The 20575-nt window shown below is 39.4% G+C and overlaps 1 protein-coding gene across 5 annotated transcripts in view; it reads left to right on the top strand.

Moving 5' to 3' along the window:
* The window catches only part of LOC131027804 (uncharacterized), a 214199-nt gene that overhangs the window by 133459 nt on the left and 60165 nt on the right, over positions 1-20575 (top strand). For all 5 annotated transcript variants that reach the window (XM_057957896.2, XM_057957894.2, XM_057957895.2 and 2 more), the window contains 2 exons: positions 7699-7926; positions 8115-8286. In XM_057957896.2, coding sequence (XP_057813879.2) covers positions 7699-7926; positions 8115-8286 — 400 coding nt within the window. The remainder of the gene's footprint in view (positions 1-7698; positions 7927-8114; positions 8287-20575) is intronic.

Raw genomic sequence — 20575 nt, 5'->3', positions numbered from 1 at the left:
AAATGACTAAGCCTTAAATTAAATGAACTGACTACGGGAGGCAACCGTCAATTAGGTGCTCTACCAAAGTCGGCATCTAAGAAATGAGTCGGAAAAACTTTCTGACTTCGCACACCAGTGTTGGGAAAAGCAAACATACCCCTACAAAACAACGAGGAGACAACCCCTTCCGAAAGGACACCTACACTATGGAAAAGCAAACTAAACTAAAGCAGAAAATCAAGGAAACTAAGCTAAAAACAGAAAACAAAACCTAAACTAACTATATACAAGAAGAAATAGACTGTACAAAATGCAGACTGTATGTATACGTTCCCGACCTGGGGTGATTTCTCAATACGTGCAAGAGTAACAGGGCAACAAGGACAGTTCTAAGTCTGGCTGGTTTGTCTTTATATTCTGAAAAGAAAATTTTCAGTTGGCCACTCTTAGGTTTAACCAGGACATTGGGCAAAATTATCAGTTGAGGGAGTTCATTAGGTCCGTGGTTAATCCATTTACAGGTTGCTTTCCCAGAATATTCAAAATTAAACTGAAAACTTTCAAAATTAACAGCAGGAGGGAAAGAAACAACCTAGCGTATTTCTGAGTCATGCGGAGTGTTATGCAGTGGGAAATCTTCAACAGCTGTATCAGGAGGTCGCCACTGGTGGTGCAACATCTGGGTAGCGTTTGGTGTGTGCAAATCAGCATCAGATTCTTCATCGGGTTGCATAGGCTGAAAAGAAGTCTCAAAACCAAACTCGAACTCAGGAAAGAGGGGTGCATCATCTGTTGGTGCATCTTCGGGCTGTATGAATAATGCAGCCTTATGCACGCCTGTCAGCACGTTTTCAAATAGCAGGGACTTGTCGATTGATTGATCCTCAAAAATGTCCTTGACGAGCTTTTGGACTGCACTGTCCATTGGCTGGGTTGTTGCGAATTGCTCTTCAACTTGTGGCTGATCCACAAAGCTCACTTGATTGTCCTCTTGAACACTGTGCTCATTAGTTGTAGGGATAGCACAGTCCTCCTCTGTCACATCTTCCTTTGGAGTAAGGACAACAAAATTATCTGCTGCCACAGTCTGGTTGACTGGTTCATTGTGATCGACAGTTGGCAATTCCATCCTTTCATCATCGGGGAGTGCGGTGCTGTATTGATTTTGCGTCCGTCTATACTTGTTTGCAGCAAGGTAGGCACTCCACACTTTGCTGGTGATGGGCTCCTTTGACTCTTCCAGCAGTCTGCATTGGGCTCTGACTTGATTAACTGCCTCCATGCATAATGAGCAAGTGAATTCCGAATGTGGGGCGCGGTGAATTCTGCACCACCAAGGTGACAACATGCTCTCTAAGCATAATTCCTCTTTGAGACGAAACTGGTTCTCAATCCAGTCCTTAAATCGTGTAAACTCCTCAATGCTTGACGAAGGACTGGGGATATCCGACTGTACAAGCTCCTCTGGTTTGGGGATGTCCCAGAAAAATATCTGCCCCTGCATTGCCAACTAAACTTTTGATAGAAATGTAGTGCAGTTCGATTCTTCGTGCTCTGTTGTGCCTTGAATTATGCAATGAGCTGCGGATGCGAATTCGGACAGCGGCCTGGGATATAGCTTCAAACTTAGCCTTTGCTGGATCTGGGAAATGTGGGATTACGGGCAGCCTTATGAAGCGGTTGACCCAACATTTTGACTTAGAATTTTTTGGTATTTTCAGATTTTCTGATTGTTTTTTTTTTTCGGTTTAACAAGGATCTAGCATATCCCAAATATAGCTTTGGAAAGGTCTATTAGACTCAACTTGTTGCAAGGAACCTGAGTGGGAGGACCTCCTTCTATTGAGCCCAGAGAAGGGTAAAAAAGCTATAAGGTTACTCTTCACAAATATGGATTGATATGATCTGGGTTTAGCTGTTTAGACATTCATCATATCGGTCCTCCTTCTAGCGCCAATTCTGTTGATGTGGCTAAAATCGCGGAACTACGACTCTCTCCAGTCAACGCAGAATAGAATGCTAAGTATCCTATCCTCTCTTGAGATAAGGAAATCCCTAATGCTGTTTTAATTGATCAATGGGGACGACCTCAAGGTTTCGATTGTCAGGTCTTGACTGCAGGATAGCTCAACAGTTGATGTGTTTTGCTGGGAGCACAAGGGGACTTACGTTTGCAACAAGCTGGTCTGTATTCGATTCTCGGATTGGGAAATAAAAGAAAAAGAGATGGGTTCAGGAAACCTAAGGACAGTGATGATAACAATTGATGCACTGGGTAGACAGATTTCGATGAACAAATTCTTGTTTTGCCAGAGACACCCTCACAACTAGACAAGAACAGTGCAATCTCCAAGGGATGAAGGATTTTCAAACCAGAGACGCTCATTTAGGCACCCAATTCTGGCGCAGCCTAAGACGAACACCTGTAGTTGAACTAAGCACAGTTTGGGTTTAGACTAACCATGCAGGGTGACCTACAATCAACAGACCCCTAATGGTATGAACCATAAATGCATTAAATACCCCTCCAAACTTCACCATTAAAATCCCTGCACTCTAATTCTAATCAGCTGAAAGAACCCATGCACATAGACTAAAACCAAGATGATAAACACCAAATTAATGTCCATTATATTGATTCCAGCTGGCTATTACAACAATTTCTGCAACATCTCTATGCTACTGCTAAAATTTAACCTTCTACAATCTAACCTATTCTAACTGAAATCTAACAGCCTAACTAGAGTCTAACAAAAATCTCTAACTCTTTACAGGAGAAAAGGCCTCTGCCTTTTATAGAATTTACAATTTGAATCAGTGGCCAGGATGGTCTGCATCCAAGGGTCTTGATTTATTCCACAAAATAAGGCTGCCCATACCCACTTAATTCTTAGTTATCTACCCAACCACCTTCTCAACTACCTATCACTGTTTGGCTTCAATTGGGGTCTATCCGGTAGTTGAACATAACTGACTTGTGTCCCCTCCATTTTAAAATATCTAGAGTGGGGCCCACAGGTAGTTTTACATTAAAACAATTTCAGTTTTTAAAATTGAATTTCTGGAATTAATCCAACTGTGTATTTCTCGAGAATGCATACTTTGAGCATTTTGTGTTCTTTTTCTTTAATCGCGCTGGTGGATTTCAACTCCGTGGTTTAGGTGGCACGCTTCCCAATGTTTCATCGCTTTGATCCTGCGCTGCATCCTTGCTCTTGGCTTTGATCGCGATCCTTCTTCGATTTTCGTTTCAGGCTTTCTCCTGGTTCTTCCCAACATCGTCAATCGTGATCTTGCAAGCAATCAATTTCACCTTTAATCAATCAACTTGAGAAATTAATTAAATTAATTTGACAAATATTAATTTTTTTTAGACAAGGTCGGGCTCAGGTTTGGCGAAGTTCGGGCTTGAGAAGGTCTTTGTGAGATGTATCTTGAAATCTGATCTTTAATTTGCTCTCTTGAACGAAATTCAGGCTAATTTGGATTATTTGTAAAGCAAAAAAAAATGACGAACCTCGCTCCTTTAAAGCCTTAAGACTCTAATTTTCGGGCTCTTGAGGTCTTTTGCAAGTTAATTGCGTGATGTTACTTTCATTTTGCCTTCATTTTCAGCTCTTTAGCCGCTTTGCAAGACTCCTTTCACATTTCGGCCCTTTAGGAGGTTTTGTGAGCTTAACATCTTTAAAAAAATTTTGGGCCAAAAAAGGTTTATAAACTTACATCTTTACCCTAGAGGCCGAAATTTTACTTTTAGTTGCACTTAGACTTGAATTTTGGTCTGATAAGGCGATTTTGTTTTGCTTCCCATCTTCGGCCTATGGAGGGGATTTGAAAGAAGACTCACGATTTTGTCTTTGTCACCTTACTTGGTTTACACAACAAATTCGGGCATTTGGGCTTCCATGAGTGACTCTAACTTAGTTTAAATTCCACCCGCTTTATGGATTTCAGGCTATAAGATCAATTTGCAAACTTCGAATTTCAGCCTATAAGCCCCTTTGTGAGTTTTGAATTTCTTGGCTTTTTGCCCTTTTTGGCCTATGGAGGGATATGGCGAACTTTGGACATTTTCAGACTTCGTAGACGATATGGCACTAACTGATTCCATGCGTTTTAGGGTTTTCGTCCAATGGCCAATTTGCGAACTTAGTCTTTTTATAATTGTTGGCCTTGAAAATAAAAACGAAACCTCTTGGGCGACTTTGTCATGTCTTTATCTTTTCGGTTAAAGTGTTTATATCGCGATTTTACTCCTCTTCGTTTCCGTCTTAGATGGGCGGTATCAGGAGTTTTACGTCACATTATTGGTCTATAGGGCGATTTTTGCTTGATGAGATTTTTGGGCGTATGAACCCTTTTGGGCGATTTTGAAGATATTTTCGTGCGACTTTGGTTTGATAACTTTTCGGCTCAATGGAGTGATATGCGTGATTTCGGCTCATGGAGCCATTTTTCGACTTTGGCCTAAAAGTAACTTTCGCGAACTTGAACTCATCAAGTTTTTGGGGCCAAATATGTATATCATGCGATTTTGGAGGTCTGAAGATTTTCGGCTTGTTTGATCAGTTTGCACAATGAAATTTTCGCTTTAGCTTTTCGGCCTATTAAGCCGATTTTCAAACTTGCTTTAATTTTATCTTCTGTGAATCGCGATTTTCGGGGTTGGAGTTTAGAAGTTTATGACTTATCACTAGCTTAGAAGGCGATTTTTGGTGAAATTCACGATTTTGGCCTAACGTCTCTTCTCTTTAATTTTTCCGCTCACTAGTGGATTTTGTGAGACTTGAATTTGATCTCTTTTGTTTTCGGCCTTTGATACTTCATTAGGTTTCACCGGCGATTTCAAACACGGGCTCTAATGGCAAATCGTCTTCAACAAATTTTCAGGCATCTGTGCGATTTTGGCCTTCATTAACCTTGTCGGCCATATCACCCAAAATGCGCGACTTTCTATTTTGATGGAGTTCGGGTATTTTGTTGAAGTGGGCGAATTTCTCTTGGTCCGACCTGAAACTTTGGGATTCTAGACGCTTGACCACGGGAGGAGCTTCTCTCTAAATGGATAGGCAGACTGCTACTACGGGGGTCCGTGTTTGCCGAAAACAGGGTGTGTGTGTGAGCACAACAGATTGATATGTAAAGAAGAAAGTTTTTGGGCAATTATGGAAGTGAAGTGTGTGAATCATCTATGTGGTGCGAAAATGTTCCATCCTTTGTAGCAAAAGTAGAGTAGAGAAGATTTATCTATGACAATGATGTGTGTGAAGAAAAATGCAAAATCATTCGTACATCAGAGTAGAGCAGAATTAATGTAAAGAAGAGCAGAATTAATCTGAAGGAGAGCTTATTAGAATTGGAGCAAAGTTATGAAGGACATTTTGTTGTTCATCATGTGTTGAAGAAGCAACATACTGAAGGTGAATTTTTGTGCAAAGAGGTTGTTGCCTCTTGATCGGAGAGATTGGTGTCTCTTGCTGAGTTGGTGTTATGTTGAGGAGATTGGTTTCACCAGTAGGTTGGTGCCTGCAAATTCTATTAGTGGGGGTTGTGTCTCCAGCGGGTTGCTGCCTGCAAATATTGTTAGATCAGGTTATTATTTTTTCAGGATAGATTTGGAGAGTATATCCAAGTAGTCCTTCATCGTTCTTTTCTTAGAAAGTCTTTCCATGTGAATCTAGTTTTCTCTCTTGTGTGGATTTGTATGTTTGCTGTTATTGCTGATATTATGGTTGTTAAATTTTAAATAAATAAAATATTCTTATACTGATTCACCCCCCCTTCCTCAGTATAAGTGTGTGCTCTTCAGTTTTTTGCCTGCAAAGCTATAAAGAGGAAGTTGAGGGGTCTCCTTTTTTTATATGCTGAAGTTTTTATATTGAAATGCTGCCGGATTGAACTTGTGAGTTCTTAAAAAATCTGTGAGGATGAAAACCCTCATTTGATTTCTAGTTTTGGATTTGAAAGATAATCCTTAGCTAGATGGTGTGGTTTCATTCAAAAATCACCAGTGTACAGAAAGAAGTATCAATTTTTTGGGGTTTCTAGCTATGAAGGTTTTTAATGTGATTCAATTGCAGATTTGGAGTGTGGTTTTCTATCTTTTTACAGAATTGGTTTGAAGCTTGTGTTTGGGCAATTGGAAAAGACTTAGTGCTAGCTGTAGCTTTCATTTTCAGGCTGGGTCGTACCCCTTTTGGGCAGTTATAAGGGTTTTGCAGTTTCCTATTTATTTGTCTAGTGCCAATGTTTCTATCTTTGTGGACCTTACATGTGATTTTGGGCAGATTGGTTAGTATTTCGAGGCAAGACCATTGCAAATGCTGGCCATATAGGCTTCGTGGAGGATTGGCGTGAGCATTCTAGGCAGAAGCATCTAGTTATGAGATCTCTTTCATAATCCCAAGTGACACTTTGTGTATGGTTTTCATTTCCACGTGTTTTGGCACAAATAAATTTTTGCTAGCCATCCCTGTCTTCCAGCACCATATGCAGTGATGTTTTTGACTGAAAGTATATCAGAACAGTGTACTGTCATTTCCTCGTAATTTTGAAATTGTTTGGTGATGCTGGGCATATGTGAGGCTGTTTGACAACCTTGGGAGGTGTTCAATGTGGGTTTGGAGGGTGTTCTTGAAGTTTTCCCACTGCTGTTTGACGGTCGACTTACGACAGATATATCAGACTTGCACTTGCTTTATCAGTCATTTCAGACCTGTTACATTTATTACAGCAGCTTATGCCATGATTTATAGACCTGTACTTGCATATCTTGATATTTGAGGGTGTGGTGAGTGTAGTTCATTGTGTTTGGAGTTGATGGTGCTGATCCATACTATTGCTAGTTGGACGGGTATGCTGGGTAAGTGATTTCTGAGCACTTCCGGCTAGCATTCCAGTATGTTCTGCCCCTGAAGCAACAGTCATAAGTTCAATAAGACTTTCTTTGCAGCCTGTCTTACCTCTTCATTTAATGTACATCATTGCATTTTCAAATGGGAATCGGTTTAATGTATTTGGGCATTGTTGAGAAGTGATTTTTATCAGTGTTATATGTATCTACTCTTTTTATCTGTGTCATATTGTTGCAAAAAATTGAGGGTGATTATTACAGCTTCCTTTTTATATTTCAAAAAGATGTGTGTCCAAGATCTTATGTTTTTGGTTATTTAAATTTTTTTTAAAGTAGTTTCGCTTCTTCCTTGTACATTAGTTAATTCTTAGTAGGATTCCAAGGTCTGTTGATGGCTAGTTTTTCCCATGGGAGTAGGTATGTCTATCATGAATCCGATATCCTGGTAACCTCTGTGCAGAAAGAATGATTATTCTATAGTTCATAATCTTAGAGAATTGCTGAAATTGTTTTAACATTTTTTGTGATGGTTTAGATTAAAGATTTGTAGTATTGTGGTTCAGTTTCGCAGACAAACTTATATTAGATGTTGACCACATGATATCCTTCATTTCTTTTGGGTGGCATGGTGATGACTTTGAGCGACTAGGTTTATTATTTCATTCTTGAGTGTTGTAGCTCTTTGAAGGAATGACAAAATAAAATGAATTGCCAAACTTTAAAGGATTTATTATAGTTAATAATTTATTTGAGTACCTTTATTATTGGCCAACATTTTATTTAAGGATTCTGTTACTGAATGACCTTCAATATACATCCATTTATCATATCTGAATGTTTCTATGGCCACATACGGTTTGCAGGTTGAGGTAGCTCTTTCTGGAATGGATGTCAAAGCAGAGGATTCTAAGGATGATGTATCTGTTAAAGTCCTTCCTCCTTGGATGATCAAACAGGGAATGAATATTACTGATGAACAGCGTGGTGATGTGAAACATGAGTTAAAGTCGGACAGCGGTTTGTCTTTTGCAGGTCCTACTTTAGACAGGAAGCCTGGAGATGACAAAGGAGCTGTTGATCAGAATATACAGGTATGCACTGCTGGAGGAGAACAACAATTATGGAGTTGATTACTTGTCATATATGCCCTTGTTATTGCTAATTATCTCAACTACTGATTTCTAAATATCTTATTTCACATTTCAGCTCCTTAATGGTTGCTTAGTTCCTGACGAGAATCCAGACGAGTTATAATGTTATATACTATTGATTGTTACAGGAAGAGTACATTAAGGCATATTATGCTGCAATCTTTAAGCAGCAGCAGCATGCAGAAGTAATGGCTGCTGCTACAACAGAAGCAGCTCCCTCTGAGCGTCAGGTTGGAATGAAAACCAAACGTGAAGAGGAAGATGATGAAGTAGTTGAATGGGAAGATGCTCCAATAGCAGGTGTCCATTCCAAATTTTATTTTTTTATATCTGATAGATTTTGTATGTTGCAGACATCTATGACATTGAAAGTCTTGGTAGTAATGTGGTAGCCCAAAATTTTGGCTCAGATTGGAGACTCGGCAAAAACTTGACATAATGATTTTTTTTCTAAAATTAATAAAATAAGCTTAAACAACATTCAATACGCTGTTAAAATGCATGAAAGATGAATTTAGAGAATGCATGGGCATATTTAGATATTTTTCATTTGTTCGAGACCAAAAATAAGTACAATGCACATGATCTTGATACAAAATTACAAATCTATAGAATATTTTACAAATTTTGTCTCGCCCTCAAGCTCCTTATTGGCTATGCTCTTGAGTTGGAAGCTATAGATTTTTTCTTAGGAATAGAATCATTTTCAAGCATGTCATCATCCTTTCCAACTTCTCTTGATGCTTTTGTTTGTGCTAACCTTTTGTTGCTGCTGTCCATTCCACTTCTTTTTCAAAATCAGTTATCTCGTTGGTAAACGGGGGAACACTATCAACATTCCAATCAAAATGTGGATCAATATCATCCAGTTACCATAGATCACATATCTTCTTCAGTTGCATCTTTTTGATGCCAAGATAAAGATTTTACTGTACAAAAACAAGGTCATCAAGCACTTTTGGGTCAACCTAGAGTGCTATTTCATGCAATTGGTCTCACACTCAGGACTGCAGAGTGGGCACAAAATGACGATGGCTAGTTTCCCACCACATATTTGAAGAATTGCAGCTTTTAAAAAGTTCTAGCTTCTAGTATCTACAACTGTGATTGGAGGACTAGCGTATTTTAAAATTTTCCGTTGTTTCTGGGTCATTCTCCTTTGAATGCATAGAAGTGAAGAAAAGAGCTTAATCTTTGCATCCTTGTAAATTTATGACTTATCAAGGATTGTGTATAAGTGTTTTGTTGGGCATAAACTTTTCTTCACGTGTTGAGGCCATTCATAGCCTTCTCAGAGGTCTTGAATGAATCAGAGAAGAAAAGTCTGGGTTCAAGCAAAAGGCTGTTGCATGTATGTGTTGGTGGAGCTGCTTGTTCCATCTCTATTCAATTATGAGCTAAATGGGTTCATTTTTTCTTTTATTTATTCTAAAATAATGTAAAATGGTTTCTTGGCCTTGCCTATGGCCTCATATAGATAACCCATTGGTTTTTTTTTGCCATCCGACAAGCATATAAAATTGATCAAAGGTTTTGTCACCTAAACAAAATTATAAATTGTATTTAAAATTAATAAGCATTTGAATAATAACAAAAATAATAACTAAATGGTAAATGTAAGAATTAAAATTTATGATTGTGACACACTTACACTTGTAATCATTAAGTTTGAAGCTCCCTTGAGGATCTCGTACACATTCTTGGTAAACATTTAATCAAAAACAGTTTTTATGACTCCTTTCCTTAGGTTAGTGCTCACAAAGATATGCTTATGAGACATTAGGGAGGCTGCAATGCAATAGACTTTGTGATGAGTCACGTGACTCATCATTGCACAAGCTCCTTTATACTGGTGTGCTTTCTCATCAAATTAGGCACCAAATGGTGATCATAGATGTATTCAAAGACGTTTTTGACTTCAGTCCTACATGTTTTTCCTATCTTCAAGTAGGAGATTAATGCAATAGGTGGCACAATGGCTACAGATAATGGTAGGTGTCTTTGTGTAGCTACACATGTTGCATTGTTAGTCACAACTTGGATATCATTCTCAACAAGCTATCTTATGAACATTTTTGATGTGTTTTTATGCACACCATACACAAAATAAAATACCAAGCTATCTTATCCTCTCTTGAACAAAGACCTCTCGAATGCTAAGTAGTGTGATCATACGAGGTGACTCCAAGGTTCCAAATGTCAGGTCTTGATCTGTGGATAAGCTCAATGGTTTGATGTGATATTGCTGGAATCACAAGGGAACTTACATTGATACTTGAACTCTTGCTTGAATGTGGCTAGAACATGGGAATTTACTTGACTTTAAAACAAAAGGCAAAAGAGATAGGGTTTAGGGAGTCTAATCTAATTCCTAGAATGTAAGAGACTATGAATGATTTAGTGAAACTCTACTAGACTTAGCTTTGCCATGCAAAGCAACAACTCCACAAAGCTAGTGCGATCTTCTAAGGTAACCTTATGATGTTCAAATGACCACCAACAACATAGACTCCATCAATGTGATGCATATCAATGGGTGAGTAACAATCGAAGTTGAGCTTATGCAAAGAGTTTAGTTGACAATGCAAAGTATTTAGCAATCAGCAAAATACAAGTAGTATGAACATGCGAATTTCACCTTTAATCATCCATAATAGCTTCCATCCATCCAATCAACATGAAAATAAATGAGAAGTAGAGACCATGCAAATGTTGAATCAACACACGACGTTCACCATATCTTCAAAGAAAATAATCTGCTTCTTGCAACAAAGTCTTGACAACAATCTCCTTTTCTCCTACTCTACTCTAGCTATCTGCTATCAACTATTGATCAACTATTAACCTTTACAAATGAGGTAGTGGAACCTTATATAGTGCTCTCAATACAATTGAATGGCCAAGATTGAAAGATAGAAAATGTAATCAAGGTTTGTTACACCCATTACATAGCATTTAATGTTTGACCAATGATAAAATTACAATAAATAGGACACATGTCCTTCCTTGAATGCCGGCCAATGAATGATGAGGCTAGGTACATCGAACTTTGTGCCTCCACATATGGTAGTTATCCTCCTTGTTGGATGAGTCAAGTGCATTGAATCTAGATGCTCTGACTTGGAAGGATGTGATTGGATAGATGAAGGTGAGTTGTCGCCACCTCAATTGCTCCTCTTGTAACTCATCATAAGTATTTGTGATTCGGGCAATATCTCTTGATACTCAACATTTCCAAGCACTTGATGTGATGTTGGTGGGAGATATTCCCAAATTGCTTCATCTTCTAACTTTGATTAACTCTTCTGGAACTATCTCCTTGATTCTCTTACACAATTTTGCCTCTTGACTTGGGAATTCCTTAATGTACTGCATTTCACCCTTTGTACTTGTGTTGATCCTGAGTCCCATCACGTTGAAGCCTAGTCTTGGATTACTTGCTTGCTACACTGGCAATGATTCTTGGATTTTTGTAGGAAATTCAAGATATTTGTAAAATTCCTTCCTTTAGCACCTTCACTCTCATGCTTGCTCTTTCATGACATTGATCTTTACTTTGTGATGATGAGTTATTACGCTTTCCTTTGCAATGTTGATGAATCTTGGAAGTGTTCTTCATGTGGAACAATCAGCTTCCCTTTCTTAGCTTGGTCTCTCCCATTGTGAAGTCTTCTCTTCTTTGAGCTGCTTCCATGATGTTTGTAGAGCTATCCCCATGTAGTGGTTGAATCCTTGAAGTGATGCCTTGATGTAGAGAAATACTGCCCCAAGCCTCTTATGCCTTGACTTGTACACTTTGCCCCTATTATTCATAAGTTCACCTCCTCGCACCATGCATCCAGCTGCTGGCTTTAACCTGGAAAACAAAGGAATCCTTAAATCAAATACATAAGGAATAAACAATAATAACACTAATACCTCATACTTTACACTTCTCACTAACCCTTCTCAATTTGAGATTTGTACTCTTAATCCTGGAAATGACTTTCGCTGGCATGGAACTTGTTTGTAATCAGACCTAAGGTCTGCTCACAAATTTACAGGTTTGATTTTTGTTATTTCAATTCTAAGTTTAGCTTGAGGTCTGGACTCTCAATGCCTTAAGGTCTGATTCAATTGCTTGAGGTCTGGTTTTCATACCTTTTGGACCTGATTGCCAATTAAATCCTCTCTACTCTGCCTTCAGCTACGAATTAGGTCTTCCTTATCAAAGTAGATCTTATTTCCCACCTATTTAAGGTCTGAGTTGTCATCTTTGAATACCCCAGCTGACTCCTTATTCATTATAACTTGTTAAATGTCCATGCAGCTTCGTGGATTTTGTCATGTGAGGGAAACTTTCTTCCTGATCAAGGATTTTGGCATGTGAGGGAAGACTTCTCTCCTTGGCCGGGCTTTTTAGGGGATGCCGCCATGTAGTGTGTGGATGGTCGGGGATTTCGAAGGGTGCCGCCATGTAGTGTGAATGAATGGTCAGGCATTTTGGAGGGATGAGGACATGAAGTGTGAGTAGTGGTCGGGGATTTGAAGGGGTGGAGACATGACATGGCCGGACTTTTAGACCTGCCAGTGCTAGGACATTATGAAGAGGATGGTTGGGCTTTTTGGGTAGTGAGGACAGAGGCCTAGGATGGATGGCCGTGGATTTTGGCATGTGAGGCCAGATTTGTAATGATGGCCAGGCTTTTGAAGTGGTCAGGACATGTTGATGCTGGCCGTGGATTTGGAGGTGCAAGGCAAGATGATGGTTAGGGGTAGAAAGGGGGGGTGGACATGAAGTGAGAAGAGGTCGGGGATTTTGATGACCAAGGACATGAAGTGTGGGAAGTGATCGGGGATTTGGAGTGGTGAGGACATCTCACTCAAAGTGGTCGGGCTTTGGAGGAGGTAAAGACACATTGTGGTCGGGCTTTTGGGGTGGTGAGGACAAAACATGGAAGTCACATTCTTCACCATTAGCACCAAGATCAGTCACTCAACTTGCCTCTAAAATGCTTTCATCTTCATTGTCCAAGGCAATCTCAAAACTCTCAAGCACTTGATTCGAAATTTGTCCTCAACACATTGTTCCTCATTGAGTTCACTCCAAGTTAAGGGTTGAGTGGGTTCAATGCTTCATCCTTAGTTGTCTGCTACCTTATCCTTGATTGTTCTTGACCTCTAAGTTCTGGCCTAAGGGCATCCACTTGCTCGCTTGACATTCAGACCTGACCCGAAGGCACTCCATCTCCCACTAGCAAAAGGTTAATAACTAAAGGAACTACTGCCAAGCTAGATGGGTAAGCGAAGACAACTATTTAGAAAGCAAGAAGTGGGGGTCCCCATTTGCAATGGGGCAATGTGTGAAAACGTCACAACAAACACCTTGTCCAACTTTTTTCACAAAGTCTACATTTCGCTTCACATGAGGCATCAACTGACTTCAAGAGAACCAACTAGCTACCCAAAACTCCTAAGCAATTGATTAGTGTGTGGTCCTTAAGATTGGTACATCCATCATATTACACAAAGTCTACATTTTTCACTTCATGGGAGGCATCAATAAACTTCAGGAGAACGAACTGGCCACCGAAAGCCCCTAGATGATTAGTTTGTGGTTCTTGAGATCCATACATCCATTAGAAAAAATATTGCACCCCTTTTGTGCCAAATTCTTTTCCTTGCTTCATGTCGCTTCTCTTTTTTTCATCGATGGAATTCTTGATTTTTCCTATTTCATCTTAAACTTGCAAATTCTTTTCTTTTTTCACTCCTTTCCGAAATTCAAATTTGCAATTGTCATTGACTGCTGCCATCACATAATATGATTTCTATGCTTAATAAGGGCAATTAATGCAGGGTCTCAATATGCATATTAGTAACAGTTTTTCCATATTTGAAGGCTCATTTTCCAAGGTATCATTCAAAACCATATTTCTTTTCACTGACCAAATGTTTTGAGCATGTAGTTATAATTGATAAGGTTGATAAGATGCCAGGAACCATGAAGTATGAGTTTCAAGAAGTCATCAATACATCTAAGATTGTTTCTTGATCTTCTATCTAAGCTATCACAAACATAGATCTAGGTTATGTGGACCTAAGAGATTTTCGGCAAAGGTTATGTGTCTCTACAACAGGAGGAATTGCATATGAACGGAGAGGGCTGCTTGTTATGGTTGATACTCTGGCATTTGATATGCTTATGAACTAGTCACTTTTAAGGAGTATCTTGTATAATAAGTGTTCAGCAAATACATATATACACACTATATAAATACATACATACATATACATATACACATACACAAACATACATACATACATACATACATATATATGTATACGTATATATGTATATGTATATATATATGATGTTAAACTTCTAAGAGGGTTTTTATATCATTTTTCTATGTCTTTTTTTTTGGTAAGATCAAAGTGTAAATTGATATAAGTAGAGAACCATATAACAAAATATGCAAACCTTGACAACAATGTTGCAGCTTGTCCCTTCATGAATTGATCTATTCTTCCACTTTACAATGACAAATAGGGCCATTGATGGTTATTATTCTTCAATTTATGTAAATATTTTATTTTTTGTTCCAACCCTGCTAGCTTGGAGATCCAGTTTGGGGCGCATTCATGTGCAAATTGAATTTTCTTACAAGACTCACTCAAGAGGTGGGAATTCTGTTTGATAAAATGTCTCAAGAAAGTGTGGCCATGTGGAGTGCGGAGATTTCTAAAGACAGACAAGTAGATCTGTGGAAAAGGATTAATAAAATTCATCAAACATAATTTGCAAGTATAAGCCTAATTTCCACAACGAGACCATTTGCTTCAGAATGTGGTCCATGGTCTCATTGAGTCGGCATCTATTCATTCTCAAGTTTAGTTCAGAATAGTCAACTGTATTTATATTGTTAACATTATCAAATGGATTAGCAACATCTCCATTATTGGGTCCTATTTTCTACATTATATTGGGTCTCTATTGGTTGTAATTTCTGTTTTGAAAACCTTGATTATTAGCATTGCTATCCTATCAAAAATAAAAGAGAGAGAAAAGAGAAAGTGAAAACTTGAAACGTTAGGAGTTGCTTACAAAGCCATTCAAGGAAGCCATGGCATTTTTCAAGAAGATTGAAAATCAGCTTGGTTCTATAACCAAAGGGACCATCAGAATTTCACTCTTAGTGTATGTAGTCTTTTAATGTCTTCTCAAAGCTCTGTAGAAAATGTTGCTTTTTCAAGATTAATTGGGAAAAAGCAACTGGCATAATAAAGTGACATAATTAAAATTGGGAAAATCCTGAGAATGCTAGTGTTCCATGGGCATTGGGGACGGGGGGACAAGGGGACCAAGGACTTAAGTTTGGGGATGGTGGGGGGACGGCGGCGGGGTGGTGGTGCTGATATAGTTATACATATACATATAGTACTTGAAAAACTAGTTTTGAAAAGATGTATGAGTATAACGGTATAAGAATTAGATTTGAAATGAAACTATAGGAAATTTGAAATACTAAATCTAAATACCAAGATTTCTTCAATGCTAATTGCTAAATAAAATTTGACAAATGAAATTGTCAAATTGGAGATTTGTATTATATCGAAAAAGGAAAACGAAATTATGAATATCTGATGCCATTGCAAAGTCTATAATAATAAAGATGATTACATGATTCATCATTACAATGAGTAGCCAAATACAAATACGTGTAGTAGCGATAGCATAACAAAAGAGACTAGAGTCAAAGACAAAATGACAAAACTCAAAATGTAGCTAATGGAGGCCTCTAATCATCTGCGAACTCCTCCTCACTGGAACTGTTGGACTCCTGAAGATCAAGATCCCTCAAGCTCACACCTACTAGCCCTGCATCTGAAGTGGTAGGATCATCCTCATCAATCTGTGAAGGCTCCTCTGGCTCTACATCCCATCGTGCCGTTGGACTCTCCTTGTACACAAGTGTCTTGCAGTCCATGAGACGCAAAGCATTGTGTACAACCACAAGCTTCTCTGCTCTCTTTGAGGTAAGTCTGTTCCTCTTAAGAGAGTGGATGAAGCTATATGTAGACCACTTCCTCTCAGCAGCTGAAGAACTGGAAACCTGATATAGTAGACGGATGGCTAGAGTGGTGGTCAAAGATTTTAGGCCATGCCAATTCCACCTCAAAAGCAGGTCCTCCTGTGCCATAGTGTCTATATCCATCTTTGCCGCATCTGAATAACCTCTAAGAGTGGCAAATCTTCCCCACTCAGTGCGAATTGTGCCGACATCTCTGGAATCAAACATCTTCTGTACGCACCTAAAGAAACTCGCCTTCACCTCATCATCCTGAATCGGTGTCACTCTACCCAGTCTAGCTTTGTACCACTTAGGATTCAAGGCAAAGGCAGCCATATGCAAAGGAGTGTTCAACTTGTCCCATCTACGCTGAATGATAGGCTGGATTTTCTCATTGTAGAATGCTAGAGAGGGGTCCTTCACTCGCACAACAGCCTCATTTGGTCAAGCATAGAGTCAATGCACTCATACACCTCTTCAAGGTTAGGTGCATCTCCATCGCCATATCTGATCACCTGGAATACTGGAGAAATGATGTAGACAATGTATTTCGCATTAGTCCAAAACACATCACTCTTCACTATCTCCTTCACCCTTCTCCCCTGCTCTGTCTTGACCTCAGCCCACCTATTCCACTCATTAGTCATAACCATGAGTTGCAATGCCTCTTGCAACTCAATCATTCTCTCCAAGAGAATGAAATAGGATGCATATCTGGTCTGAATTGGTTTCAAGAACTCCTTCGTGAAGGTCCTGAAGAGTGCATGTGAAGTGTGGTGGTTGCAGATAAACATCTGCACATCTCTCGCATCAGTGACCACTCCTCTAATCCAGTCAATCTTCCCCATGTCCTTGAGTGCATTGTTCATGGCATGCACACAACATGGGGTCCACCAAATGTGTCTAGAGGCTGCCTTAATGAGGTGCCTACTGCTCTACACACATGGGCTGCATCTGTCACTACTTGGACCACATTTTGTGGCCCAACCTCCTCAATAGCCTCCCTGAGGACCTGGAACTGGAAATCAACATCTTTATGATGCCCTGTACAATCAACTGCTCTAAGGAAGTATGGGCCCTCTGCACATGTGACCATGACGTTGATGAGTGGACGGTGACTAATGTTCGTCCACCCATCCATGACTATGCTGCACCCCGATGCCACCCAACATGCCTTCATCTTCTCCATCAAAATATTGATCTTGGAATAGCATTTATCCAAGATCGAGGTCCTCATTTTCGTCTCCCCTGGTGGCACATAAGATGGTCCTCCCTTTGCCACCATAGCCATCATCTCCCTATAATAAGGAGACCGTGTAACATGAAATAAAATGCCATTGGCAAAGAACTTGCCAATGGATTCATCTATCTCATCTCTTAGCTGCACATTAAACATATCAGGAATGGGGTTGCTCTGTGGTGTTTGCAACCTATGTTTCCCTGCGTTGGCGGTAGTAGAACTGGAAGTGGATGGAGATCCAAACATCATTCCTCCTGTATGCGAAGCATGAGAAGTATGTGGCGGATTCTGGCTGCGCTGAAGGGCTGCCCTAGCAGACAAAGTAGTAGGCATTGAATTTTTTTTTTTTTAGGAACCCCCCAAAGCCTGTTAAACTCAATTCTGTACTGTGTATTTTTAGGTTCCTCCAAAAACTTACAATGTTTCACGCCTATTCCTCTCCAAAGAAGAAAGTGTGCATTCACCCTACTAATGCTACTAGACCATACAGTGTCACAAATGTTGCATTTCCACTTCCTTGTTCCCCCACTTGAATGTGATGTGCCTTGTACTGATATTCTTTAAGCAAACTGTTTGAGAGGAGACTTAGGATCAAAATGACCCCTAGCATATGGTGCCAACAACTCTGAAGGGCAACCTATACTAGCTGGTGCACTCGCCATAGAACTAGATTGGGCTCCAGGATCAGCCCCATGGTCACCCCCTTCATTTTTCAAGTTCATATTCTGAATCATTCTCACTATGAGAATGGATTTCCATCTCATCTTCACTCATGCCTTGGGAGCTCATTGTGAAATTGACATTGCATTTCACAAAATAAAATCAGCCAAGTTTAACAATTTGTTTTTTTTCCTATTCATCTCAAAATGAGATTTGATTTTGAATCATTCATCATTTTGCCCTCAAGATTCAACATCAAATCTCATTTTGAGATGAATAGAAAAAAAAAAAATCCAAAAATGACATTGAACAATGAATATTAGAAAATAAAACCAAAAAAAAAACAAGAAAAAGTTGAAAGGCCCTACCTTGTCCTTAAAAAATCTCTCCAAAATGCAGTAGAATCTTCTTCTTCCTCTTCGTCTTGCTTCTTCTAGCTCCTATCACACTTGCAATCACTTTTCTCACCACTTCAATCAGTCTTCTTCAAGTTTTTCCTCCTCTTCAGCTTGCTAGAAAAAAGATCAGTTTTTCAAAATGAGAGTGAAATCAACAAAAAAACATGGTTTTGTGTTGTTTTGGGGGAAAGGGTGGGGCCCATGTCCAATTAGGGCTATCCCTTAACCCCCCAAAAAGTCACATTTAAAAAAAAAAATTAACTTTTACGTATTAGACTTTCCATGCGGTGACGGGAGACGTCTGGGCGTCTCCCCGTCCCTCGAGAGACGTCTTCACGTCTATCAAGAGACGGGGAGACGCCTAGACGTCTCCCAAGGAGACATCTCCACGTCCCCACATCTCCGGCGGCGATTGGGTGGCAGTGGGAGATGTCACGTCCCCATCCCAGAGACGTCCCTGTCTCAGAGACGGGAGACGTGGAGACGTCTCCACATCTCCGGCGGCGATTGGGTGGCAGCGGGGGACATCGCGTCCCCGTCCTAGATGTTGATTGTAATTATGAAGGATTAGGCGGATTCCAATTGCCTTAGGCAACATTGGATTCCGCCCAAAGGGCTGGGCCCTATGTCTCACGACACTCCTTAAACCTCACGCCACACTCAACGTGCTCCTAAATAGGGTCGACCCTATTCCAACAAGTCAATTCGCTCAAAGGAAATAAATAAATAAAAGTTAATTAAACAAAAGCCGACCTAACAAAGATCTTGCTCCACGTATAAATATATGACAACTCCACATTATTATTCACTCACAAGATCTCTCCATGTGAAATATATATCTGCCTAAATGCGAAGTGTTGAAGAAGGAATAATTGCGAATTCTTTCTCTCATTAAAGGTGATAATCTCAATTGCAAATACCATCATAAGGAGGGCGAACTGTTCTAGATTCAAGGTGCTATGGTTGCAGTCCAGTCTCAAGTAAAGGTGCAGACTTAAGATGCAATAAAGTATAGATCTAGGGTGTGGACTTGATTGCTGGTTGGTGTGTTAAAGGGAGCAAACTTGATGCTCATGAAAGTGTAGATTTGTTGAAGACATCATCAACCCTAATTGCAAACATCTTCAAGTACTTGAGATAAGTGTTGTAATCATTATATGAATATAATCCATAATCAGATCTGAGGATCTTTTCTGGCTGGGTTTTTCCTCCTAGGAGGTTTTCCTAGGGTAACCGTGTCTTGTTCTTATTTTTGTTCATTTCTATGTTATGTCTAAATCTAGAAATCTCTAAATCTTTCAACTAATCAATCTAGTTAGAAACTAAATTCTGATTTTTGAGTTTATTTTAATCTGAAAGTATTAAAATCAACATGGTATCAGAGCTATAGGCTAGATCAACTTTCAGATTTTAGAATTTAGTACTCCTTTATTTCCAGATTGTTGTCTCATTCACAGGTCAGGTCAATGGGGCTGAAAGTTGAAGACAGGCTTGATGGAAATCTCAATTTTGCTGCATGGAAGGTTCAAATCATGTTGGCTCTAGAGGAAGATCTTCTTCACTTCATAGAAGCGAAAGAGCTAACTGAACCTACGGATGCAGCTGAGCTAAAACAATTCAAAAAGGATGCTATCAAGGCCAGAAAACTTCTCATTGATTCGGTTAAAGACCACCTAGTCACCTCCATTGCCTCTTTCACTACTGCAAGAGAAATGTTTAGTCATCTACAAGGTACCTATGAAATTAACAATCTCAGTAGGGCAATTACTTTAAGACAACAATTACTTAATATCAAAATGTCAAAAGAAGATTCTGTTAGTTATTTTATGAGAATTTCAGAACTAAAGAATCAGCTAGGTACAATTGGACATAACATGGAAGACAAGGACCTTGTTATGATTGCCTTAAATGGTTTACCACATTCATGGGAGTCCTTTATTCAAACCATAAGTGGTAGAACTTAGTTACCTACCCTTGATTGCCTTAAGAATGATTGCATTCAAGAAGAGTCACGCCTTATCACAAGGGGGCAACTCAAAAGTCCTCATGTAGATGATCAACACATGCTTGCAACCCAATGCAAGAAAGGTGGAAATTGGAAGAAGCATTATCCAAAGAGAAATAGAGAATTCAGACCACCTAGCTGTCAAAATTCTTGGAAGAAACCAAGAGATATCTCTTGTGTTCGATGTTTCAGATGTGACAAATTTGGTCACTATGCTAAAGAATGTCAGAAT

This window comes from Cryptomeria japonica, chromosome 3 (assembly GCF_030272615.1).
Source record: "Cryptomeria japonica chromosome 3, Sugi_1.0, whole genome shotgun sequence".
Lineage (NCBI taxonomy): Eukaryota > Viridiplantae > Streptophyta > Pinopsida > Cupressales > Cupressaceae > Cryptomeria > Cryptomeria japonica.
The sequence above is the reverse complement of the archived record's forward strand: the minus strand, read 5'-3'. Positions and strand labels throughout refer to the sequence as shown.